Source organism: Cottoperca gobio, chromosome 15 (genome assembly GCF_900634415.1).
Source record: "Cottoperca gobio chromosome 15, fCotGob3.1, whole genome shotgun sequence".
Taxonomy (NCBI): domain Eukaryota; kingdom Metazoa; phylum Chordata; class Actinopteri; order Perciformes; family Bovichtidae; genus Cottoperca; species Cottoperca gobio.
Window position 1 is genome coordinate 4447077 of NC_041369.1, and position 27795 is coordinate 4474871.

Consider the following 27795-nt stretch of genomic DNA (forward strand, 5'->3'; position numbering starts at 1 on the left):
AGGAGACTTACTGCTGGTGATACGAGTGCTGATACTTTGAGTTTCCTTTTGTCTCCTGTGTGTTTCTAATTAATAAACTACTGAATGGAACTCTGTGTTTTAATGCAACACTTCCCTCCCCCACACAACACATGCACGTCGACATTGGAAAAATACGTTTATTCACAGAACTCTAAACTCAGACAAAACGTCTCTTTTGGCAGAGTGGAGGCCTGACTGTCTCTACGGGGAGGCTGTGGTTCAGGTTGTAGGACATCTGAAGCAGCACGGTTAGTGTGCAGGTTAACTATACAAGTGGTCGACTGTACACTTTCAGTCACATGTTTCCTTTGAGGCAGAAAACGGCAACTTGGCTTAGTGTGCACTGACGTCCACATAGTGAAACTTAATCATGGTTTAAAAACACCCACAGCATTTACTGTCATGTAGAGCCACGGTCACTGAAGCTTTAAAAATCCCTATTTCCATACACATCTCAAACATGTTTTATTTGTCCAGGTTTGACATTTCTGTTGCTACCTCAATGCTCTTCCAAATATTACAATAATAAAACAAGGGTATGTTGAGAAATGTCTCCTTTGATTGTAGTGTGCCCAAGACCTTGTTTTTTAAAGGTTTTTATTTACCACTGAAGAAATAGCCACGCATTTACAGAAGCAGAGAAAAAGGATTGAAATTGTTTTCTCGCCTGGTTTTGCCAAAGTAATCTTTCAAAGTTCCTTTTTTCTTCTGAGTTTCCACAGATAGGGAAAAGTTTTTTATCCCAGGATAACCGAAGTCATAAACACAGGAGAGAAAAGTATTTAGATCAGACGTCCTCACTTGCCTCTCAGGGCATCTGTACAAAGTTTGAAAAAAAAGGTTTAGAGGCAGGAATAAAAAAAGAAAACCTGGAAAAACAAATCCCAAAACTATCTGCATAGCTGAAGATCGCCTGTAGTGAGAAAATATGGCGTTTGTCATTTGGTTGAACTGGCCCTTTAATTTCCTTAGAGTCCTGCCAAAATGTCAGCCGGGGTGACTCCTTTCCAATCACCAGCGTCCACGTTTCACTTATGTCTGCATTGTAATTACCTCAGAACCACAGTCTGCCCTGAGTTCACATGTTTCAGGGGGGGGGGGGGGGAAGTGTTCAGCACATCTCAGAGCACAAAGGGGCTTCATCCCTCGAAGCTCTTCAGATGCTTTCCAGTCCAAAAGCATCCATCCTGTCCATCTGGTAGAGAGGGCGTCATGGCAACGAAGCTTTGAAACACATCACGATATGAGCATTTTGTAAAATGGACAAACACTGCCAAGGCCTGAACATGAACATTAACCCCTCACATGACGCAGGTCAGAAGGCTTCTGTGCTCCGCGTCCGCTCAGTCTTCAGCGTGGCATTGAGACTGAAGACTTGTCTCTTGATGCCGGTTATGATCTGCATTATGATCCACAACACATTTTATTGTTTTATCATTAATACATTCTACACCACACTGAACTTTACTCGTCATTCAATAGAAACCCCCAACATTGGCAAAGGGGGCTTTTCAAATCTGCAAAATCAACATAAAACAATCATTTATTATTATTATAAAACTTTCTAATTACACATGCCCCACATTTTTTTATCTTTAAAATACAGTTATTTTTACAATAAGTATTAGTTATGAGAGTTCTGCGCATTAAAGTTCGACTGCAATCATGCTGCAGTCTGTCCACGAGTCTCGTCCGTCTCCTTCAACCAAAGCATCAAGAGTTTAAAAACAATGTGTGGGGCCCCGTACATTGAAGGTCACTCCAGGAGGGGTGATGTGGAGGGAGGAGTGGGTGGTTAAGGGTGACACTGATCCTAAGTCTGTTTCACCAGCACCTCCTGCTCCAAGTCTGACAGTTCATATCCTCACCCCCCAGGTGGAGGCGTGTGCAGAGGCGTGTGCAGAGGACTGCGCAGCCTCCTCAGGCCTCCTCCTGCTCGGGGAAGTTGAGGATCTTGCGGTGGGCTTGCCTCTGGTACTGCTGCTGTTTGAAGTACACCTTAAACGCCCCCTTGATGGCCACAAAGGCGATTCCTCCCTGTGGAGGAGAAACAGTGTTAGGGGGGGGGGGGTTCAAGGCAGCTTCATTGTAAATGGAGAAAATCCCTTCAAAGCTCCGCCCTGCTTTGTGATGTGTGACGGAGCAGACTGCATGTGGATCAGCGATGCTGAGAGGACGTTTTACAAGAAAAGATATTCGTTGGTGATGCTCAACATTAACGACCAGCAGAGCCACCGACTGTGACGTCATCGACGCCGTGACCATACTAAGTGTGGAAGTCATCGTCAGGTTGCCAGGCAACCTACCGGAGAGTCCACAAGGTCACTGTATCCCTCTATGTTCGGTTTAACTTTAGTAAAGCTTATTATTTATTTACAATAGATTCATTGTAAACAAAACTATCGTCACGCCCCAAATATCAATACCCATCAAATAAACAGGTGAAGAATTAAAAGAAAGTCCAACCCCGAGCTGATCATCATTAAATGCTGTTTAAGCAATAGAACTTTTAAAAATGCAAAAACTGAAGTGGACTGCCCACAGGTGTTAATGTTTGTGGCCTCAAGTAAAACTCTTGCAATAATATCTTTTCCTTCTGACCAAAGTAATAACTGTTAATATTCCACTTGTGAGGATGAGCAGCTGGAAGTGTCCGTCATCAGCGTTCGTCCCTCAGAGCTCAGTCGTATCACATGAGCCGCTCTGGTTACCGCTCTGTCCTCACCACCACCAGTGAGGCGCTGGGATGGCTCATATAAATCATTTATTAACAGCATTGCTGCCCTTTAAATCAGAAGAGGCAGCACAAAGGGAGCCTGGGGAGCATTTAACTCTCCTACACAATTATTTATATTCATGAATTACAATGAATCATCTCGACATGACGAGCAGCAGATATGGCTCCGTTCTCTACGGTACACGCGATTGTAATACTGCGAGTATTAGTAATGTATCCCCTGTGATGGATGCACGGGGAGTGTGTGGTTGCACCCACCAGGATGGTCCTCTGCAGGTTGGAGTTGACGCTGCTGAACATGAGCTTCCCCACGATGGTGGCGATGGTGGGGAAGACCAGGGCGCCGCACAGGATGCGCGTGGCCGACACGTGGTCTGCCAGGGGGCTGGCCTCTGCCGGGATTCGAGGAATTGGGCAGCCAATCCCTGCAGAGACGCACGGAGAGGGAGCCAGTTGAAACATACATGAGAGCATTTCTCTGTGATGAAATGAGCATAAAAACAGTGGCAGGTCCGGCTTGTGATGGTGAACAGGTCACACAGTTACTGTGGGGGGGTTCCTCACAATGGGCCTCAAAGATCAAACTTAACATGTTGGTGAATGAGGCCCGACGAGAGCAACATTATGATTAAGGTCAAAGTTCGACATCACTGACAGTAAAAGCAGCACAAAGACACAAAGAAAGACATTCTGAGTGAAACACAAGTGTGTGTCCAGACCTGGGAAGATGCTGTTGAGGATCTGCAGCTTGTTGGAGTACTTCCTCCACAGACGCAGGATGTAGTCCTCCCAGCGGATCATCTTGCCGAGGATCAGCATGACGGGGATGGTGGGCAGGCCAATGAGCAGGAACAGAGGGTCGGCCCGCTCCATAACGTCCAGGCCCTCCTTATGGCCCACCACCTGGAGAGCAGAGGGGACTCAGAATGTCAAACTACTTATGAATCAAAGGGAGGAGCAATGGAGGAGCACAGACGAGCTGTTGTCACTTAACCAGTACTAAGTCTAACCACATGCACATTAAATAGAAATACATGCAGGACATCATGTTGCCTGATCTCTTGGCAATACAGACGGAGGATTTAATAATGTTGGCCTGAGCCCATTATAAAATAAAAGCTCACACCTGCATGACAGTGACCGCTCCGTAGGTGACTGCAGTCCAGTAGATGGAGCCCACCATGATGCCAGCAGCAGCGAAGGGGCCGGCCTTAGAGATGAGCCGGTCGGCCAGGTCCAGCACGTAGACCACGGGACCTGATGGAGGACATCAGCTGAGAGTTAGGCCGGCTTGTACACTGGCAGCTCTTATTTTGAAGTTTCTCTTACCACGGTTGGTGTGTAGCCTGACTGTTACTGTTTTTCAGATTAAACTCAAAGAGATTAATAAATATATAAATCAGCATCAGAAACAAGCTTGATAAACATTTTAAGTGTATAAACCAACTCGTCAGTGTCTCTGTGGACCGCTGACGATTAGACGTGATGTGCCGTTTAGACGTGTCGCTCTGTAAAATGTGACATCAGCTACATTAATAACCTGTGAGCTCAGGTCGGACAATCATCTCTATTTTCTCATCATCTGATCCAGATGACAGGGAGGAGGGACTGGGGGGGCATACGACGATGTAGCCATTTTAAATAATATTTAGATTTCTAACAGTAAGTAATAAAGTAACTTGCCGTCTGAAATTGATTTAACACATTTCTACTTTTAAAATTATTTTAATACATTAAAAATAACACTTGTATATTTATTCATTTCCATTAAATTCCTTTTGGCATTTCTTTTAATGTTTTTATTGATATTAGAATTGAATTTGTATTAAAGATTTTGAATAATCATCTTGAGGCTCTAGAAATAATCAAACCTTGAAGCTTTCATAAAGAAACAGTTAAAGTTACGTGAATAAACATTTATTTGTGAGCATTTCATTTATTTAATATTTAAACATTAAAGAAACTATTTAGAAGCAATGTGACCTTTATTCAAACAAGAGCTCCCTTTTAAAATATCACAACATCCCAGCATCATGTTCTGTTTAACATTAATATCTCATCTTTAATATCACAATCAGATCCATAACATTAAAGATTTAAAGTTCCAGTAAGCAGACATATGGAGAACAGAGATGTCAGGATCACAGAGAAGGATCAAAAGCAAACTGCTTTGTAATTACAGATTTAAACTTCATTATTTTAACTTCATATTTCTGATAGTAAGTTACGATGGCTTTAATACGGGGCCATATTCTCTCAAAGTTGTGTCCCAGTTTACCATATCACTCATTTTATTATTACTAGGTCAGAAATGTATGCGGCTAAAACACTTTAGTATTTAATCAGAAATGATGACGGTATCTGAGGGACTGTTTTAATTCTTGTTTTTCATTTAATTCCAGTGAATCAGTGCAAAAAGATTTATGTAAATCCACACATGAACATCCCGTTACTGGCGAACAGTCAAACACATTTGTGTTAACGTGCCAATGAACAGCGTGCGAGTGTACAGCAGGGGTCATGAGACTCCTGCAGGTAAAACAACCACAGCAACACACACGCGTCTCATTTGTCCACAAGAAGAAGCGCCAGCACCTGCTCGTCCTCAGCTCAGAAAACTGGCAGGAAAAGTGACCATTACAGTACGATCACTGAAAACACAAGGAAGCTCACGGTAGATAAACATCACGAGGTCGGGCAGTCTTCCAGCGCGACAAAAGAATGACAACCATGCAGTCATGTGAAAGTTAAAGAAAGGAGGCTGAAGCAGCTCAGGTGGTGCACACCTTGTTCTGTGGGGTGATAGGGACAGGGAGGAGCTTCTCAGCCAGGTTCCACCTAGATTAAAAAGAACTGGGCCGAATCTCAACAAATATATAATAAGGATTAATCCAAAGTCCCAACTTACTTTCAGAGCAGCTCCAGTCCTGCCTGACATCAGGAGCAGAATCCCCACCCCATAAAAATTCTCCACTGCGTCCTCCTCTTTGGCATTCCAGGCTGACTCGAGGGCAATCATACAATATTTACAGGAAGGAAAACTGATTTCTTCAATCAGACAGACCCATCCACATCCTATTAATAACCAGCCCAGGAGTCAGTGGGGAGGAGAGCGGGGTGGGGAGGAGAGGAGAGCGGGGTGGGGGAGGAGAGGAGAGGAGAGCGGGGTGGGGAGGAGAGGAGAGGAGAGCGGGGTGGGGAGGAGAGGAGAGGAGAGCGGGGTGGGGAGGAGAGGAGAGGAGAGCGGGGTGGGGAGGAGAGGAGAGCGAGAGCGGGTGAGGAGGAGAGGAGAGCGAGAGCGGGGTGAGGAGGAGAGCGGGGTGGGGAGGAGAGGAGAGCGGGGTGAGGAGGAGGGGAGGAGAGAAGAGCGGGGTGGGGAGGAGAGGAGAGCGGGGTGAGGAAGAGAGGAGAGCAGGGTGAGGAGGAGAGCACAGCACTGGGCCTCTATGTTTTGCAGTAAACTAACTGCACATAAGATCCACAGCAGAGCAGCTCAGATTTAAAACCCATTTCCTCAAACAATCTTTTTACTATAATCGATGTGGACGTGTACACAATACATATACACCAGAGAGATTTATGAAATTGACCATTTGTCAAGTAGTAGTTACTGTTAAGACACCTCTCTGTTCTCGCACGGTGAATGTGCACTTTGTAATGGTGGCACGTTTATCACTCGAAATTCACACTGAGTCTTTCATTTGACACAATGACATAAAAGCAGGCTTCTCATTGGTTCAGCAGCTGCAGTGACATCTGTCACATACGGGCTGAAGCGAGCCCGTATTTTTTGAGAATCTATATATCTATCTATCTCTAGATATATATATATATATATATATATATATATATATATATATATATATATATATATCTATCTATATATAGATATCTATCTATCTCTAGATATATATATATATCTATCTATATCTATCTATATATAGATATCTATCGATCGGAGATAGCTAGATATAGATAGATAGATAGATAGATAGATAGATAGATAGATAGATAGATAGATAGATAGATAGATAGATAGATAGATAGATAGATAGATAGATAGATAGATAGATAGATAGATAGATAGATATCTATATCTATCTATCTATCTCTATATATCTATCTCTATATATCTATATCTCTATATCTCTCTCTATATCTCTATATCTATATATCTATCTCTATATATCTATCTCTATCTCTATATATCTATCTCTATATATCTATATCTCTATATCTCTATATCTATCTATCTATATATCTATCTCTATATATCTATATATCTCTCTATCTATATCTCTCTCTATCTATATCTCTATCTCTATATATCTATCTCTATATATCTATCTCTCTATATATCTATATCTCTATATCTATATATCTCTATATCTATATATCTCTCTATCTATATATCTATCTCTATATCTCTATCTCTATATATCTATCTCTATCTCTATATATCTATCTCTATATCTATATCTCTATATATCTATATCTCTATATCTATCTCTATATCTATATATCTCTCTATCTATATCTCTATATATCTATCTCTATATATCTATATATCTATATATCTCTATATCTATCTATATCTCTATATCTCTATATCTCTCTATCTATATCTCTATCTCTATATATCTATCTCTATATATCTATATCTCTATATATCTATATCTCTATATCTATATATCTCTATATCTATATATATCTATATATCTCTCTATCTATATATCTATCTCTATATATCTATCTCTATATATCTATCTCTATATATCTATATCTCTATATCTATCTATCTATATCTATATCTCTATATATCTATATCTCTATATATCTATATCTCTCTCTATCTATATATCTCTCTATCTATATATCTCTCTATCTATATATCTATCTCTATATATCTATCTCTATCTATATATCTATCTCTCTATATATCTATCTCTCTATATATCTATCTCTCTATATATCTATCTCTATATCTATCTCTATATCTCTATCTCTATCTATCTCTATATAGCTCTATCTCTATATCTATATCTCTATCTAGCTCTATCTCTATCTAGCTCTATCTCTATCTAGCTCTATCTCTATCTAGCTCTATCTCTATCTAGCTCTATCTAGCTCTATCTCTATCTAGCTCTATCTCTATCTATCTCTATCTAGCTCTATCTCTATCTAGCTCTATCTAGCTCTATCTAGCTCTATCTCTATATAGCTCTATCTCTATATAGCTCTATATCGCTATATATCTCTCTATATACACACACACACACACACACACACACACACACACACACACACACACACACACCTTGGATAACAAGTTTGGCTGGAGTGTGAACGTCCTCCAATCTAACAACTCTTTAAAAGCCGCGCTATGGACACCATGGGAACAAACCCAAAGCTTGACAGGTTTCCCAATAAATAATAAGTAATGATTGTTATTTACTTAACTATTTAGATATTTTAAATGTATAGAAAAAGCTATAAAGATTTGAAGCCATGTTTTCAGGAGTTTTAACATGATTTCAAGAAAAACTAGAAATATTCACCAGCAAAGTGGTTCAAAGGTCATTTCTTCCAGCTTTCTAACAAACATTCTTTGTCTCTTGAGAAGGGTGACATTTATAATCCCATTTTTAAAACCGTTATCTTAACAAATGTCTTGTATAGAGAAATAAAGCCTTGAAGTGGCTTTAAAGCAGTGCTGAGTCATTGGTCCTTGTGAAAGCAGGTCTTGGTACAAGAACACATTCCCCTCTGGCCATGTCAGCGGCACATTGATAAGTATATTATCACATTTCATTTACACGACAGCAAAGTGAAAAACACACATCGACCTTGAAGCACAAAGAGATTTCATCACTTAAAGTTAGAGACAGCAGCAGCTGGCTACAGGCTGCTGGCAGGGAGTAATGACCAGGCCATCTCCGAGTCATCATTTAAGACGTGGACGGATTTTAATGCACCTGAGCAGACACGTTTTCCTGCGCCTGTACCAAACTGTAACTACAACATTTACATTAGCCAACACACCAAGTGCAAAAAAGAGCAGCATCTTTCTAAAATTACCCTCTGTGGATATTTTGGGGTTATGGGTTTTTACAGTTAGACATAAGACAGACTTTATTAAGCTGTTTGTAGAGCCAGGCCACCGTGACTCGGTTACCCATAAGTACTTGCCACAAGTTGTATACAGTTCAGCCACTGTACACCTAGTTTTGCAGCCGAGTACATTCACTCTGTAGCAGAGTTTAGAGCACAGTGCAGTGCTGGCCACTTGTTGAGGACTGAAGCAAAGCAAGCAAGAAGCATTTGGCACATTTAAAAGCTCCTCGACACGCAACGGACATATCACGCTTATTACTTAAGTAGTTATAACCACAGAATCTGTCTCTCGTCCACTGCCAACCTTTTTGATGCTTTCCAGAGATCATTTTTACGGCACCTGTGTTTGTGGCGTGGATTGATCTCGCATTGCTCCGGCGTATTTTTGATGACGGTGTCGGAATATCTTGGGCTTTCTCCCTGCCAACGCATTACGCCATCGCGGACGAAGGGAACTGGGTCGCCCTTAATGGCTGCTGGCAGGAGAGCTGAGCAATTCATTTCAGCCACCGGCAGCAGATTCCATAATTAAGATAATTAAAAGGAAGGGGGGGAGAGGAGAGAGGTGAAAAGTGCAATTGCAATTCCTCAATAGTAGGCACGCTGTTCCAACTGGTTTGTTTACTCTCTCTAAAGAAGGAGCAGCAAGGACATGCCGTCCTCGGAGTTATATTGTCGGAAGAATTAGCATGATAGGCTGGCTTGGCTCAGCAGCAGGTGCTGGTGGGAATAGAGGCAGCACAGCATATTGCTACCCTACTCGTAGTGGGCTGCAGTGTTGCTACCTTCTGCATCTCCTTTTTAAGTCAGAGGACAAAAATCAAAACCTGGGTTAATAGGAAAGATAATCTGTGGCTCCGAATCAACCCCCCGTGTCCGATCCACATCATGCTGGGGTCTCACTCTGGGAGCCAAAGACGAGTAATGCCCGTCAAGCCTCTAGAAATAAGCAGCAACCCTGAGAAAATAACTCCTGTGGCAGCTCCCAAACAGTGCTCCCTGTCTCTACCTGTCCACCGCCTCCGTCACACACATGGAAAAGCCGTCATCCCAGTGTTGTCACCAAACTGTGAAATTGCTATTATTCTTAAGGGATAATAAAGCTACTGCAAATATCACAGCTTTTAAAGCTGAGCCACTAATGTATGTATACGTGTATATATATATATATATATATATATATATATATATATATATATATATATATATATATATATATATATATATATATATATATATATATATATATATATATATATATATATATATATATATATATATATATATATATATATACACACACACACACATACACACACACACACACGAGAGCTTTAAATTAAACACATGGAGCAATAGGCTGTCTGTACAAGCAAATACAAGGCAGCATTGTGTCCATGTAACTACTGTATACTATAGAACAAAAACAAAAACAAAAAGAATGGGGAAGGAACACTGCAGCAATGATGCCGCAAAACCGACAAGGCTGTACTCCTGCTCACTTTGAAGTGCACTAATGCCCAGAGTATCCTGCAGCTAGAGACTGGAAGTCCTCAGACGGCACAAATAAAATCTCAGCTAAAAAGGTGGAGAGATTTACTCTTCTGGTGATATGTTGGAACATTAGAAAAAATGACAGCACAGTAGTGGAATTTTAATGTCTGACAAATGGTCACAATGTGGTAAAAACCTGTTTATTTGGTAATCCAGGTAACGAACCCAAGTATTATGCAAATGCAGTTTGACCCAGAGCTGACATGCAAATCAGCATGCGACTTTTGCATGTGGCGCTCTGCTGGAATGGATCAGGTCTGAGGCACATCCTGTTCCTCATTATCTAGAAATGTCACCATCACAGTTCTAATGATGTGATGTTTAAGTTACAGGGAAACACTGGAGGGCAGCCGCAATTTCACGGCTTCATCAGCAGAGCGGCAGCGTTACTCCACTCATCTCCTCTCTGCCAGCCTTTAATAAGCTGCTCCTTCACTCCTCCCGTGACCCAATTTCACTCTCCCACTCCCAGACACATCCAGCATCTCTGCTCCCTCGCCGTCTGACACTCGCTGACGGGATTAGGCAAGAAAAAAAAAAAAGAGACTTTTTCCCAGTAGATGGACATCTCAGGTAAACTCACACTGTGCATTTAACCAACCGCTGCTCAACTTCCTGTCCTCGTACTTTCTGTGCTAGCGGATAAATGACTTTGCTACATGAAATGGTATGGTGTATGAATTAAGCAGACACAGCAAAGGATGCAAATAGTTGCTAGGCCTGTCACAATAATTATGTCATCAACTAATTGTACGATATATAAACATGACATCGATCCTTTTAAATTATGGAATTATCGTCCACAGCTCTGGTGTGGGAGAATTTTGGGTTTTAACCGAATGAGGAGTTTTGTTGTAACTTCTATTGAAACTGTTAATTTAATTTTGGGTAACAGAGCACGAAAGACCGTTTTATTTATTTAGGATCCTAAATTTCCCATTTGTCATTAAATATTTCATTCACATTCACACAGACCTCTCAACCAATCATAGTTAGTAAGTTCATATATAAAACTACACGGTCACCTCTGCCCCAAGCTGCTCTCAGCAGCATTGGGTACTTTTAGCATAATTTAGGCTAACAACTAGTGCGATGATGAGATACTTTGTGAATACCTCCCATCTCCACAGCTTTACTACACTCCCACTTTAAGCATTACTAAATAAAAGTGTATTTACATAGGATAGATATCCTGAGGAACAGTCTAAACCTTACTCATCAACACTTTGAGTTTCTCTCCAAACGACAGCCAGTTAGACGTGTAGCCTCCTCCCGCACATCCTCACAGTCTGTCAACTAAACTGAAGGGAAAGCAAAGAAAATGACACACGGCTAGATCAAAGGTAACACATGCCTCTGGTTGCTTATATAAATGACCGGTGATGGTGGCAGAAGACTGCTGCATCATTCTCTGAGGCCGCCATCCCTCAGCCGATCAGCCACAGTAAAGAGGAAGCTCCCTTTCAAAATAAACCACTGGTCATGACGCTGTATTGCTAAACCACTTGAGGTTTGAACACATGACAAAGAAACACAAACATGCGTCAGGAGTTGATGAGTTTGAGGGTAAACATGTTACCTTCTGGGTCCTCTCTTGCTGTTATAAAGAAACAGCTGGCTAACAACAACAACAACATAACGATGTGGCACACTGAGAAAACGTTGATGCAATGTGTCTAAATCATGACTTTCAAAGTTACTGTATGAAACAGACTAAATTCATTTATCTCAATGCCACAGTATGATCATGAGAATCATTAGATAGCACAAACATGTTTGTGGAAAAATTGGATGACTTCTCTCAGACTTATTTAGAATAGATCCATTTAACCTAGAAAATACTCACAAGACAAAAATATAAGATGCGTTTGCTCAGTCCTCCAGGGGGTTACTTAGATTAGGGTAGATAAAACCACACAGACAGTTGGATGACATGGTACATGGATATCCAGTGCATCTCTGACTGTGTGACATTTGTTCCAAGACAGACTTCCTTTTACCATGTTGCTTGGCAACCAGTTAGGCATGGCTTCACTTCAATTTCACTGAATCAATACACATTTCTGTGCTTCCCTCTTTGCTATACATTAATACATTTTAAGTAATAAAGTTGTTCTTTACCTACGACTCGTACCCATTGAACGTGCAATGTAATGGGCACCCAAAGTTTACACTACAGACACTTACACTAAATACCATCAACGCATTTCAGTGACGGATCTTTAAACATGTTTCATCGGAGCCTGTTGGACTGCTCTACTGGATGTTATTGTTTTCTGCATTTAAGGGGTTGATAGAGAACCAATCTCAGAACCCATCGGCTAATGGTGTGACAACGATGAGCCTCTGGGGGAAATGTGTTCCGTCTCTTTCTCTCCACAGACCGTTTTCCTGCATTCAACCAAATCCTGCGCAAACATGATTGGTCAACACTACGACTCCGCATTTACATGCAGACATCTGTTTTTAGAGATTAATACAGCACTAATTAACAGTCCTATTGGGACCCGTGAGCCAATTACCATGACCTTAAATACAAAAAGTAAAGGGCATGACAGAAACATTTGTAAACACCCAGCAAGCAAACAATAATCAGCTCTCAGAGGGCGATACAGACATTCACCGGGTTCTTTACTGAGGAGGAGGAAGTGTTTAAAGAAGCTGAGCTGAACTTTCTGCTTATAGCACCAAAATGACTGACAGCACAGCCTTGGTCACCATAAATATACATGAACCTGTTTACCAGCCGAGCCAGCCCTCCTGCAGACTAGCATTGTCTTGGGGCCAGCTACTGTCTAGGATTGCAACTTCTCTCTTTGAGGATGAACTGGCCATTGGCTGATGGGTAACCCAGTGACAACTGTGCATGCACTATTAACCTTATGTGTCCAGGTTGTGGCATGTGGCTGAATAACAAAACAGATACAACTATTCTTGTTGCTGTCCCTAGAATACATAAGATATTCTGTCACTGCAAAACGCTGTGCAACAAACAGCATGAGAGGTATGAAGGGATTGGAAACAGAGAAACTGAAAAGTGAGGAGGTTCTGGCCAAATACGCATGGTGCTGTGTGTTTACCAAATAGGTCATAGCTGGTGTTTGGGAACAATTGTAGACGTCGTCACTCTGACGTGTCAGCATAATTGAGGCTGCCACTTCTCTAAACTGCTGCTGGTCAATTGGCCAGGAGCTGGTAGTACAACAAGTGAGAGGCCCTCTGTTCCTCGTCAGGCTGAAAATAAATATTCACCCCGATTACCACAGAACATATGCTGGCTCCTGAGTAAATAAACATGCACTCCGGCAACACAAACTGTAGCCCTCAGAGATTTGGCAACTATTAAGAGCGCCCTAAAAGAGGAGCTTCAGCAGTCCATTTAGACAAGACTTTGCTCTATAATAACGCTTCAATTTTTACAACAGTTGGAATACGAGAGTTATGACATTTAGACAGTACATCAGATCAAACTCAGAATTAGTTTTTTTTTTATCTATTTTAGTAAACCAGCAGGCAGACATTTTTCACCATGTTGTCCTTTAAGCATCCATCACACACTTTAAGAGTACTCTGCAGGTTTAGCATTGCACTCACATAACATTGTCAGAGTCAAGATGGACAGTTTCAACGCAAAAAGATAAAAGTTGAGGCAGCAGAGCCAGGGATAATGTCCGTTTTATTGCATCCATTCTTCTTCCTTGTCAAAGTACGTCAATGGCACCTACATTATCCACAATGCAACTCAACTGATTTGTCTGTGATGCTAAAATGTGCTAATGTAGCCTCGGGCCTTAAGCTTCAAGCAGAGTACTTGTAATCTTTAGACCCAAGTGGCGCTTCAATGTATCCGACTTCACACCGCTCCCTCTGAAGTCACAAAAGACTTTATACAAATGTTTTCACACATGCAGTCGACCCAAGAGCTGTAAACAGGCTTTGATGCAGTTTTGCATCAGAAACAGATACAAATTCCTGTCCAGCGTTTTGAATATACCGGATTTTGCCAATTGCTTCTTATATGAATAACAGTAAACTCATGAAGCCAGGCTAAAGCTATGTGAAAATATAATTTAAGTATTTGTCTCCGTAACATTTCTAAATTACTTCTAGGTTTTCCAAGCACAGGAACCTTGCTCTGAAACTTGAGGCCATGCTTACTAATCATTGAGCAGAGTCTCAGTTTTATCCTGTGTGAGATGCAACCCACCCAGTTTGGGAAAGACGATGAGGTATTCTGCGTTGCATTGTGGGCAGGCCACGCGTGCCGTGCTGTTCCCCCGCTGCTTCTCGTCCACCCAGCGCTGCAGACAGGCCTGGTGAACCCACTTGGTGGAGCCGCGACAGCGACACGGGCGCACCCACTCCGCCGTGCGGTCGTCCTCGTCTGTGGCGAAGCAAACCCAGCAGCTCCTAAAAACAAAAACGCACACACACAACCACAGGTTGGATGAAGAGAATGAAACACATACACCCTGATAACTGGAAAAAAGGCACTTTTTTTCTCTTTTTCCCCTAAGGATGTCATTTTCAGAAGAGACACTGCCAGATTGGATAGAGCTACTTCTAAATCAAAGTGGTGTGATAAATACCTTTGGCTCTAGAGAAGAAAACCAAAGCAGACCACACAACTCTGAAACAACGAGTCTCTGTCCATCAGCATGCAGTCAAGACTTAACTGCCTTTCCCAATCACACAGCTCTGCGAGGCAGGTGTCTCCGTTATGTCGGCCACAAAAACAAGATTTTGGAATAGAATTCATTATAAAACTAGAAACCGTTCTAAATGTCTCACCAAGTGGTGGACTATGTTGTTGTTTGCATGTAGGTTATGCCTTTTCAACATTTAGGCACTTGTGTCAACGTCTGTGTGATTATGTGTGGTAGACTGGAGGAGAGTGAAAGAGAGCAAGCAAGACTAATGTAATCTGTCATGTCCCCTTTGAGTGAAAAGCAGGCAGTCAGCAACACAAAGTCACTTCAAACATGAGTCAAGTGGTTCGGCTTGGATCAGGCCTTTTTTGGGAGGTAATACTGAGAAAAGTATCGGCCATTTTTCACCAGTTAGGGAACAATGATGGAGGTAGTGATCAAAGTCTCAAGTAACTCCAGACAAAATGGTTGAGATGGAACACACACACACACACACACACACACACACACACACACACACACACACACACACACACACACACACACACACACACACACACACACACACACACACACACACACACACACACACACACACACACACACACAGCCTTCAGGCAAACAAGCTGTAATATGTTGAATGCTTGTCAAGCAGGAACTGTTCAATGTGCACGCACTGCTTCTCATCCTTTTCGCTGAGTTGCATTTTTCCAACATTGCCTTTAGGAATAATCACATTGCTACTAAAACCTAGATTCGCCAGGGCATCCCTGTGCAAAGAATATTCAGATAAACCACTGCTAGGATATGCAGTAAAAGCACAAGGGGGCTTGGGTGCAGACACACTCTCCCTTGTGTGTGCGACAGACAGACAAATGCCTTGTTCTGGACTCGAGCCAAACCATATTTTAACACCCGCTCCCTCCAGCCCACAAGAATCCCAACACATCCTCCTTCCTCTCCTCCCACACACACACTGAAGGTCCTGAGCAAACTGTTCATCCATTTCAAAAAGGGGTAATAGGGCAGGAAGAGTCCACCTCCTAAAACAAATGCCTCCTTACTTACAGAAAAGAATGAAATTAGAATGTTTGGCCTGTCCGCTTTACTATCCTCCAATTAATTAGACTCCTTTTGTTAAAAGTACACTCCCTAGCCTAGGTAATGTGATATCCAAGTTCCCTGACCTTAGCACAGTACATCTCCGACTGTGACATTATATTGCTTTTCCATTATTAATTAGCAGCATGCGACTGGCTGGAAGGTTCACTACCCCTGTGTCTCACTGCATGAGGCTTCGTTTAAAAACCTAGACCAGTGACATTCTTATTTTAGCTGCTTACTTGTGAAAATAGTCATAGGTTAGACCTGAATAATAGATTTAAGAAAATCAGCAACACCAGGCCATGACTACCACAGCCGGGCTCACAAACTGTGTCTCGGGGTTCCATTGGTTCTAGTAAAAAGTAGGAAAAGGAGAGTTTGTTGGAATGAAGAAAAATAACCAACTAAAATCCAAAAGGTCAAGATCTTCCTTTACGCCACATTCACATTCAATTAGGCCTGGAACTAGCTTGTTGCTAGGAGACCCATTGGCCCTTCAACCCATTTACAGCCTGACCACATTTTCATTATTTACACTGAACCATGAACAGTTGGCATTTCGCTGGATGAATGAAACAATAATTAGTCAACACACATTTCCCATAAAACCCTGGCATAAATACAATGAGAGACAAACTGTAATAGATATATTAGTTGTTTCTCTCAGGCTATTAGCATTAGCCTATATCAGTAAAAAAATAAAATAAATAAAGAGTGCAGGATTCTAAACAAATTAAGTAGATAAGAACAATTTAAATCTGACTAACATGCAGACTTTTTGATTTTTGTTTTTACAATTAATAAAAAAACTATAGTGCTTTTCAGAATCGATACGTTATCAAAAAATAAATATTGTGATACTGTGTATCGATTTTTCCTTACACCCCTATAACAGACAAAGGTGTCTTCTGTCAACTCAGACCTAAGGCACCCATGACAATAATAAAAGGTTGGTTTAAAACTTGGCCCAATGCAGGTTGAGAGGTCCCAGACAGGGCAGCAGCTCTTCTCTGACGGGTTAGACAACTCTCTGCCTGTATCTAACCTGAAAAGACTCATCTAGTTTACTGTTCCTTCTCCTGTATTTAGCAACCGGTATGCCTGGAATGGAGGAAACCAGTTGCATTTTACTCTCACTAGGAAGTAGGAAATGTGTCTCATCCAGTGTCTACCATATTTCAGGCAGGGCGCTGGGCTCAAGGTGGTTTTTGTTTTTTTCTCTCGAATAAAATAAATAAATATATTTTTTATTCACAACTCACTTTTCACATTGACAGGTGCTCTTTTATTAAATAAACTAAACGCTTAAGCTATTGATCTAATATATGTGCACGTTTCAGTTTGTACTGTCTACTTTGCGCATTCACATTCTCTCCTTCGCTCCGTTTTGTGAAGGGCGGGGCTTCACAGCTGACACACACACACACACGTGCGCACACACCTAACACAATAGAAACCGCGGCGCACACGCAATCTCCCCCCCTCGCCACGCACGCGCACGCAATCTTTGTGCGCCACGCATGGTGAGCGCCCCTCCAAAGCATTAAACCTAGGGGAAACACTGTCATCACATCAGGTTACTACAGCTCTAAACCTAATCCCAGAATGCAGAAAGTCCCTTAGACGCATTTCTAAGAAGAAGAAAGATTTGGTAGGTTAACCGATTAGCCAGTGACCATAAATATTCTGCCACTTCTGAGATGGTTTGAATCTAGAAGTCAAGCTTTACTGCTCTATGCCTTGTTGGCAGTTAATTAGAGTTGTGTTAACCTCCCCGGCTCGCTGTGAAAGAGACATCATTGTGTCAATAAACGCATACATGGCCCCAAACTGCCCCTTATGAATAAAATAACCAAAATGCTTTTTGGGGAGAGGTTGGTGGACTTTCTAGTCAATTCAAAGCAAACTTTTCTTGGTGGCCACCTCCAGCAACATTTATTCAGTAGGCTCAGCGAATCCCTATAGTACACCATGTATATTTTAACCCTCCTGCTCCCCCAGTTGAATAATGGATGGCAAATCTGTGGCTTTCTGTCATTGTCATACTGAGGTCTAGGTGTGCTCCGTTACTGGGGCCACAGGGGAGTAGAGGGGGATCTTCTGTGAAAGACTGTAGATGGCCAATTTGGATTATTTGCTCAGGTTGCTGCCTGCCTGCAATGGCTGAATACTCCCCTGGTGCTGAATAAAACATGACGATGCAGGAGAGGAGCCTTAGGGTCGAGGCGCTCAGGTGACATGGCCAGCTGAAGGGCCAGGATGGGCACATGCGGTGAATCTGAGTCTGACTGAAACATTAACCCTCCATTCACACTTCTGTCTACGGTCTTTAAGAGAGCTCACCACTAACTACCATACAACTCCTCTTTGCTTCTGACAAGTATGTGCGCCTGCACCAGACTCCAAGCTGTTTGACCCTACATGTAATGCACATTCTTTTGCATTGCAAAGCTGGAAAAGGCTAATAAGAAAAACATGCATCCTGTGGCCATTTTCTACACTGGCAGTGAAGTTGATATGTTTCCCCCCCCCCCCCCCCCGGGACCCACAGGTGGTACTAAGAGGGTCCAAGGGGAATTCAGTGGGTCCCCAATAAAATGTGTTTCTTTGACTAATTGTGGTGTTAAACTCATGTTTGATGTTATATGGTTATAATAATGTTGATACTTATGCATGTTGAACATGTATCTGAAAACTTTATTTACAAAACATTATACAAATCAAATGTAATAAAATAAGAGAATGCGTTGAGTAAGAAATGATGTGAAACTTATTACAAACATGAAACTTGACTAAGACAGTAGTTAAAGGCTCATTGTGTAAAACATGCCAGAATTTATACTTAGCTGAAATTAGCATGCTAACTGACTAGCTGCGCTCTGTCCAGACTGTAATACCACTTGTTCCTCTAGAGGTGATAGTGAGTCACTGTAGCTCCAGTCTGCCCTCAGTGCAGAGGGAGGCGGCTGCAGAGTGCCGGCTCTGCCGACCTCTCTGCTCCCCCGGCGGATATAAGGAATACATTAGAATACAATAAATATGCCAAACTACTACGACAAAAATATAAACATTAGAGATTGTATGAACCCAGTTTAGAGGTGAGATACTGCCCTGTATTTCTTTGGAGCAAGTGGCTCAGAATTACACAATGAACCTTTAAAAGTCGTCCTCTGAAACTCTGGTGATAAAATAAAATTACAAATATGTTGCACCAAGAGCATTTAGTCTCTCCCTTAATGATTGAGAATATGAACACGGGAGGGGCCATTGCACCCACCACCACTTTACGCCCCTGTCCTGCATAGCGAGAGAGTAGATGAAGAAAACAACTTGTAAAGTGCAACGCAAACGTGCAAGCTTTGATGCTTTGCAGTACTACCATGTAAAAAATGGCTAATGAAAGGTTAGATTACCACCTAATTGACACTTGTATATTTATTACATAAATATAAACTAATGAGACTGACAGCTTTCGCTATTTAGTGGCTCGCTGCCAATTCTGCTGTATCTTCCCTCACCAAGGGCCCACTCGGGGTGAGGCTTTGCCGGTTTTCGGCTGGCTCTGTCTCTGCAGCGAGGGCAGCACATGCAGATGAAGTCTACATGCACTGCCTGTGATGCAGAGCCGGTTGAGGATCAGCAGAGTTTCAACTTTAAGGCGGCATTACTTGACAGGCGCAATCAGTACACTTGCCTCATGGGTTACCGCAAGGCAAAGTATCATAAAGAGTAAAAATAGAATTAAAAAAGATAATAGAATTACAGTACAGTAGTTTAAAAGTATTTTTCCATATGTTGTCATGTATGAAAAGACCCAAAATGAATATAGCGGACTACTTGATCACAATAAGCTAATTCATTAAACAGTGTTTGTACACAACGATTCTGTCTAAAGCTTTTTGATCCATACAAGCGGTTGGTCGTTGTAACAGATTACCATAAGCGGTTTCCACTCTAGTGTTATGCGTGGCTGTTACAAGGGTGTGGGTGAGCGACAGAGAGTGGATAGACTGAGAAAATCAACTGCTTATTGCTAAAGTTGTCTTATTATTTAATGTAAAGGTGGTCACACACACACAAAACTGTATCTGGCGCCTCTGATTATCAGGGAGTAAATAGGGTCGATGGTGAGTTTAATGCTTCCTTTTGGATTTAATTGTGCCAAAGACGCAGGACTCGTACCTATCAGCATCACTACTTTATGGGTGTGCATCACAAAAGAACAGCAGAGATTGATCCTTCGGCAGCTATAAAACAAAAGGCTGAGAAGTTGAGTAGAACAGTGGAAAGATGTCTCCACAGGAACACGACAGTGGAGAACAAAATCCAGCGCTCCCTTCGAGTCACTGGCTCTTATTCCTGTAACCCAGTCCCGCAACAACAGCAAAGAAATGCTATCCTCTGTGCGAAACCTTAAGCTGCAGCTCGTTGCAGCCTCAACCCTGTTTAACTGAACATTCGGGCAGATAAGCCTGCACTGCACAAAATGCTTTCCTGCATACAGAGAATTCCAGTACTATTTGTCATGGAAACTTAATTTTAAACCGATAAATAACAAAAACAAATTGACCGTAACAAAAGTCTGAAAAACCAGTGTGTACTACTGGTTTGCAAGTGATTTTACAGTGTGTTCACTACACATATTTACAGCTTTTTTACTCATGACAAACATGATCACAGATGCTACCACACTGGACACATTCCTCTGATACTGCTCAACAAGGTTTCAATGAAAATGTCCTTCAAGAAAATGAGATCAGATGATGGCGTCTGAACTACGCTGCAGCAAGAGGACCTGCCAGCTCAACCACTTATTTACATGTTAAACAGGCAAACTCAAGTGGGGCTTTGCCGTTTCCACAATGAAGCTTTAATCCACCTAATGCTAACAGACTGCTTTGAGACTAAAAAGGGCAGGCATAGAGCAGTGTGTATTATCCTTATTATTTCACCAGTTATTTTTGACAAACCTTCAAGCTACCAGGAGCAACAGAATATGCAGCATGAAGGACTGTAGATCCTTCCAGTTAAGCTAGGCCAACATCATGTGAGGACGTCATTTTGAGAATCTAAGAAAACGCAGAACTGTATCATAAAGTCACACAAACACAGGGGAGGGGTGTGTGTGTAGGGGGGTTTAATGGTGGGCACTGAACGAATACAAGATGACAGTGTGATTGACACCGTGTACACAGATGAGTGTGAAAGCATAGCTACTTTCTCATCGTCTCACAAGTCAGACTCCCATTCTTTAAAAAGCGCATAAGCCATCCCACAAAGGCTTCTTTCACTCAGCAGAGATCACGTGACTGTGGGAAAACTGGATGTTCCTCAGCACAAAGGCAGGGCACAGGAGCACCGGATTCTGTCCCACAAAGATCTTAAAAGAAGGTTAAGGTCTAGGGGGCTTCTCCATGTCTGACTGCTTCTACTCAATCACAAACTAGTCTTGTCCATGTCAGTTTAACAACAACAACCCAGGCTGTTTGCCACCCTGGAACAATAAAGCCTCAAATTACCTAGTGCATAATGCCGCATTTCCACTGCACGGTACAGCACAGCTCTGCTCAGCTCAACCCACTTGGAACCTTTGTTTATTTTGGTTTTTCTATTACCAAGAGTTGTGGATAGTAGAGATTTCACAAAAAAACAATACCAAGTCGATGGCAAAATTCTGAATATGCGACAGTACTCGTTTTTCTACAGTGTGTGCGGTATTATCGTCAGGGCTTGAGATTAACGGTGTCCCGGGGATTATAGGAAATGTGTTTGGGACACATTAAATTCACAATCGACGCATCCCATTTCTTTCCTGAGAATGCTGCAGTGTTCAATGTTGTCTTGTAAAATTGTGCCGATACTAAAAAGGTGTAGTTGAACACTGCAGAACACTGACAATAGTCACAAGCGCGGCATGTGACATCCTGCACAAATCTACCATTTTGAATATAGCCAAGCCACCATTGATAGCATCCACAATTGTTTTATATACTCAACCCAGATTTTTTTTAAATGGAAGCCAACCAAACTACATTGAAAAAATGAACAAACTATTTGACACACACCCACACCCTCCAGAATGTGAAACTTGTAACTGTGTCATTGCCAAGTGAAGCTTGTTTACCGAGCTGACTAGCACAGGAGCCTCCCACCTCTATTACAGCCTCAGGATATTCCATAACAAGTGTGTGTACTTCTACAACCATTTGATCCGGCCCTCGAGGCAATTCATAAACACAAGCAAAAAAAAAAAAACGGACTGTTTTTCAGGGTCCTTGAACACAACACGAGCGGAACGTGTCATCACGTGGTCATGTCACATAAAAAACTTCAATATTAAACGAAACTGTCATTGACATCAGTGAACGCAGCGTGGCGAGTGTAAAACAGAGAAAGGTGGATGTGGAATGTCGCACTTCCCAGGAGAAATGGACGAACGATGATTTCTTTGTGGAAGTAGTAGTGTGCCTAGTTTGTGCGGACGCGCTTGCGGTGATGAAATAATAATAATAATAATAATTCGAGCATCATTACAGCACGAAACATGCCAAACTGCACAAGCTGAAAGAGCGTTTGGATAAAGTTAACGCTCTTCGGCGGAGTTTGGCCCAACAAGCAGCTCTCTCCAGAGCGTAACATACAAACATGGAAAGATAGATCGGTAGACCACCACACCAAGAACAGACTATTGCCACCACTGCTGTGCAATTATCACTGCCATTTACAATATTCACTTTATCATTATACTATATTGTTTTTTATTCTATTTAATTATTGTGTACTGCCTTTTTACCTCATATGTTATTTTGCTGTGACGAGGTACATTTCCCCGTTGTGAGACTAATAAAGGATTTCTGATAAAACAGAAAGATACATGGATAAAACAAGTTGCTTTTTTGCACAGCACAAAAGAAAGGTGAAATGAATGGGCTGCTGTCTTAGGCCCTCAAAGGATGTTGTAAAAAATAATGGCCCTTGATAGGAAAAAGGTTCCCCACCCCTGGTCTAAAATATTGTGAGAATTGTATTGTGCAATCTGTAAATAACAACAGAATGAAAAGTTATGAAACATTGAAAAAGGTTATGAAGTGAGTTTGAGGTCAACAATGTGAACAAGATGTAAACCACCTAGCTAAAGACACATCATTTGGCATTTGTGCATGGCGAGTTATTGCTATGCACCACATAAATTCTCCAACAAACAACCAATCCTCAAGATGCAAGCCAAGTTCCCGTCATGTCTTGCTGATTTAAGTGAAGGAGGTTAGCCCCTAAACTATCGGCAACAGCTGGAGTGACAACTGCTATTTATATCAAGATAACTTTAAGCTGTAACTTTTAAGTTTTGTATTTAACAAAGAAAGTCAACGTCACTTTCTCACAATTGAAGAGAACTGTAGACCAGACACTGACACCACCCCATACCAAAATTGACAGGGGTCAACCATTATAAGACCTTATTCATAGAGAATATTTGTATACCCATTCACACAGAGAGCAACAGGGTCAGCGGTTTGGACAACACAAGCAGACGAGAAAAGAGTAAAACAAGGGAGGTTGTGCGAGAGCCAATAAAAAGGTCAGACTGGATGGAAATGTGTCACCCACATCCATTTGTAAAACACTGCATTGCAGGGGCAGCTGGCTGCTTGTGGCAGACCCAGATAAGAGCGTGTGGAGCCTTATGTTTATCAGTGATAGAGGCTGGGTACACAACTGTCTAGAAGCAAGGGGACATGACATACATGTTCCTGCTATCAGCTCCTCAAACACTGCCAGGGTTATTGCATCTGCCAGCACACAGCTAAAGAACATTTCACAAAGCTCACATGCACGTCCTTTTTTTCTGCTACTGTACCATGTGCTTGGGAAATGATTCAAAGTCCAAAGTTCAATACTGACAGGAAGTGCTGCGTCAAATGCCTTTTAGTTCGCAGTGCACAAGATATCAAATGTCATTGACTATTTTGAGGGAAATGGCACACCAACGTGCTTGGACGTAATGTTGCAGTATCTGCTCACCACCACTCGCAGAGAAGATGGAAAATGTTGGTTACATACAGTATGTAGTGTGATAACGCTTGGAGGGGAGCCATCGTGGCTTTGTCTGACTTTAAAAAGTGAACTCAAACCCATGTTTTATTATTACATAAATAATAAAGGTGGATAGATATGAGCCTGGTCAGTTGTGAGAAATGTGAACATATGATTTAACTAAGTCTGTGCAAAAGAAATTCTTAGTCTACTAACACTCATAACATGTTGACGACTAATCGATTAGTCCATTAAAATCGACAGATCTGTAAAACTGGGTTTCTCCACTAAGAATCATGCAAAAGCACCATTTTACATCTTGTGTTTACCAGAATGACTAGTCAAATAAAGAAATGCTTAGTAATTATCCTAACAAAACCACCAGCCACTTGACTACTCGAGTGGGCAGACCTAGATTTCACTTGATTACATTTACACCAGGTAAAAATGTGTCTCCAGTGTCCACATTGAGATACATTGGCTTTGTCTGAAAGGGCCTCCAGAGGCTGCATTATGCACAGACTTGCAGCCAGGCATCGCCGTAGAGGCGGGGAGTAAAGAGGGGGGGGGAGCCCGCAAATATTATTTTGAGGTACATCTACACTCACACAGAGAGAGGGATGAGGAGAGGAGACACAGAGCACAGACAGAGTGGGGGTGGTGATCTCTCTGGTTACAGCGGTCCCACCAGTGACCGGAAGTGTGCTGAGAGCATGCTGCAGATTGAGCCCTGTGGTCAAAAAACAGTTTGCTTTGCCGGGTTGCTTGCTGCACGCACACAGAGGGAGGCGCACACCTGTAGGCCTATAAACATGCGCTTGAAGCTTCAAATGTAAAAAATAAATAAATGTAATTGGGTACAGGCCTTTACTATTTACAGAGCCAGGGAAGTTGATGAACACCAGATTCTTTAATCAGCGCACACACAGACGGACAGCTAGCAGACTATGAGATATTACCTGAATTCGACAAAAAGTCTATCGCTTTACAGACTCTACTTTTAAATAATCATCAGTCCTATTATCACTAAAATGATGGTAATAATACATTATGATGGAATTTTTACAACGAGAAAGTCTAAAAAGGTGGTTTGACTTATTTCATAAATGTAGGCCTGATGCACATCAACCCAATCTACTTCTAGGCACAAGAAAGGCAACTGTTAATGCGAGCGGAGCACAAACATAAACGCACTAAAGATATTTCTCTGCGATACACACAATACATCGGATCAGCGTGGTGTGATATTGCATGACATCACATACTGAAGCTAACTTTTGTCTACTTCCAGTACTTCTTTGTAAATATTTGTTTAAGACCTTATAGTTGGTTCGATGCAGAAATGGTTATGTTACGGGTTAGTCTTAGATCACACTTTGCCACTGTGAAATGCATGTGCATCACCATTTCATTGTAGAGCAGCATCACACACCAACAACAGTGGAAGTGTTCATGGCAGGAACTGATGCTCCAGACAACACAACCTAAGAATAATAATGTGCTGAATGTGAACTTAACTTGTTGCCTAGAGAGGTTAGTTGCTGGCTATCACAAATACACACATGGCAGCCTTTCAGACATGAATTTGAGGCTGCAGTGTCCAGATTTTATGTCAAGTGTGACCGCCAAAGTGACGAGCTCCAGCTTTGCGCAAGGGTTCAGGACCTAGCACTGCTCCAAGGGACCTGCAGAGTTGCTGACTGTGTGGCTTGACATCCCTGATGAAATGTACTGAGAGTCGGATTGTATGCGTTTATAGCTCAAAATAATTCCCAACCTGTCCTGATGGATCCTGTTGAACCTGGGGTGCTGCATTCTGCCAAGCAAGACTCCAGTCTATCTATCTTGTCAGACAATTCAATGTCGGAAGACACATTTGAACTTCTTATGTCAGCTGTAAAACTGGCAACTGCAACACTTTGCAAGGGCTTTAAAAGGGGATTCACTAATGTGGGTGTACAGGCATTGGACAGCTATGACAGTTTGACAGCATGACGCAAAGCTAGCCAGGTTCAATTAAGTGTCCAAAAAGGATTGGTCATTAAGCAGAATTTTCCAATGTTGGCTTTGTTGCTGTCTGGATGAAGTTTCTCCTGCTTCTTGATGCTTGTAAAACTTTATAAAATGTATTCCCATAATGCTTCATGTTTTGTTTTTAAAAATCAGGTTGGTGGTGTTGATGTGTCAAACACTGATTTAGCCCCTCAAAACACACTGCTCTAGCCCCTCAAAACACACTGCTCTGATTTGCTCCTGCTCCAATTTAGTGTAAAATATCTCCACATTCCGATCCAGTGACATATGACACCTGCTTGTACTTTCTCTCTCTCATACAACCTCTCCTAAAGACAGTGTGGCAACAAAAACTTTGTTCATGCACACAATTCAGACATGAAGTCAACAGAAGAGTTGCTTAGGTGTTGGTTGTTGTATGCACTGGTGCATGTTTACATAGTACACACACTGGGAGAGTCAAGTAAACCTGCCAGGGAAATGGTGTCTTAACAGTGTCTTAAGTAACCGAAGATAAGCAGACTGTTTACTCATTCAGTGCCACAACGATTGTTAACTATGAATGTGACATTTACCTTTATTTCATTTAAGGGTTCGTAGGTTAACGTTAAATACAATATATAATGTTAAGATGAGTAGGGTCAAAGTAATATGCAGCTATTAAGATCACTTAATGCAGTAACGCTATTGATTATATGACAGAAGTAGCGGAGGACGTCCTTTATCAACACTGCAAAAGTACCCTAACAGGTTAGCTAACGCTGATGATATTCAAAACGGAGTTTAAAGTCAGTAGTCGGTTTAAAACTATTCTTACATATCAAGTCAACAAGTGTCTGAAAAGGTTGACCAAAACTCCATCTCGGTCAGTCGTAGTGATTTGAAGTAAAGCTACGTAGCACTCATTAGCATGTAAGCCTTAAACTTGAACTCACCTGTCCAAATTCTGCTGCATGACCACCGCACCCTGATCCGCCATTATCGTTCAAATGCAAAAAAGAAATACTCAATGATGTCTTGTTGGAAGAGCAGATTAACTGCGTTACAGCTAAAACATTAAAATGACACGCCTCTTAATTTGCTGAAGCGGAGGTTTGTGTTTAAGCTAGCTAGCTGATGAACTAATGCTAACCAGCTACATAGGCCTTTGTGTTGATATGGCGAGTCAGCTGCAAACGAGCCAATTACTTAGCATAAAACTATTCCTTCGCAGACATGGTAGTCGAGATAGCATCTATCTGCAACCGATGCACTATTACAGTTTCTAAAAATCCACTTTACATCGGCTACCGTCTCTTTTCTGACTAATATTATCGCATTGGCGTGACCGCTTGACACCATTAACTGGCCGTCTCTGAGGTAACGCAAAATAGCAGTGCTGTACGTGTCTGCGTCACCTAAACAAGGACGGCGTCGCAAAGGGCACAATTCCACGTACATGGGAAATGTAGTTTCATAATGCTTCTCTCCCTCTTATGACCAAAAATATCAAATTCATGTTCTGAGCCCACTACCAATAGATGTGCCAAAGACGAACCACGGCTTCTTGAAGATACAACCATCATGAAG

The 27795-nt window shown here is 41.8% G+C and overlaps 1 protein-coding gene across 1 annotated transcript; it reads right to left on the reverse strand.

Moving 5' to 3' along the window:
• Window positions 1-140: 140 nt before the first annotated feature.
• On the reverse strand, window positions 141-27619 carry marchf5 (membrane-associated ring finger (C3HC4) 5). The gene is made up of 6 exons (XM_029450569.1): window positions 27162-27619; window positions 14634-14836; window positions 3885-4015; window positions 3478-3661; window positions 3017-3183; window positions 141-2058 (listed from the first exon to the last, which is right to left on the reverse strand). Exons 1-6 carry the CDS (start codon window positions 27203-27205, stop codon window positions 1942-1944), a joined length of 846 nt encoding a protein of 281 aa, XP_029306429.1. The 5' UTR covers window positions 27206-27619; the 3' UTR covers window positions 141-1941.
• Between the last annotated feature and the right edge of the window lie 176 nt (window positions 27620-27795).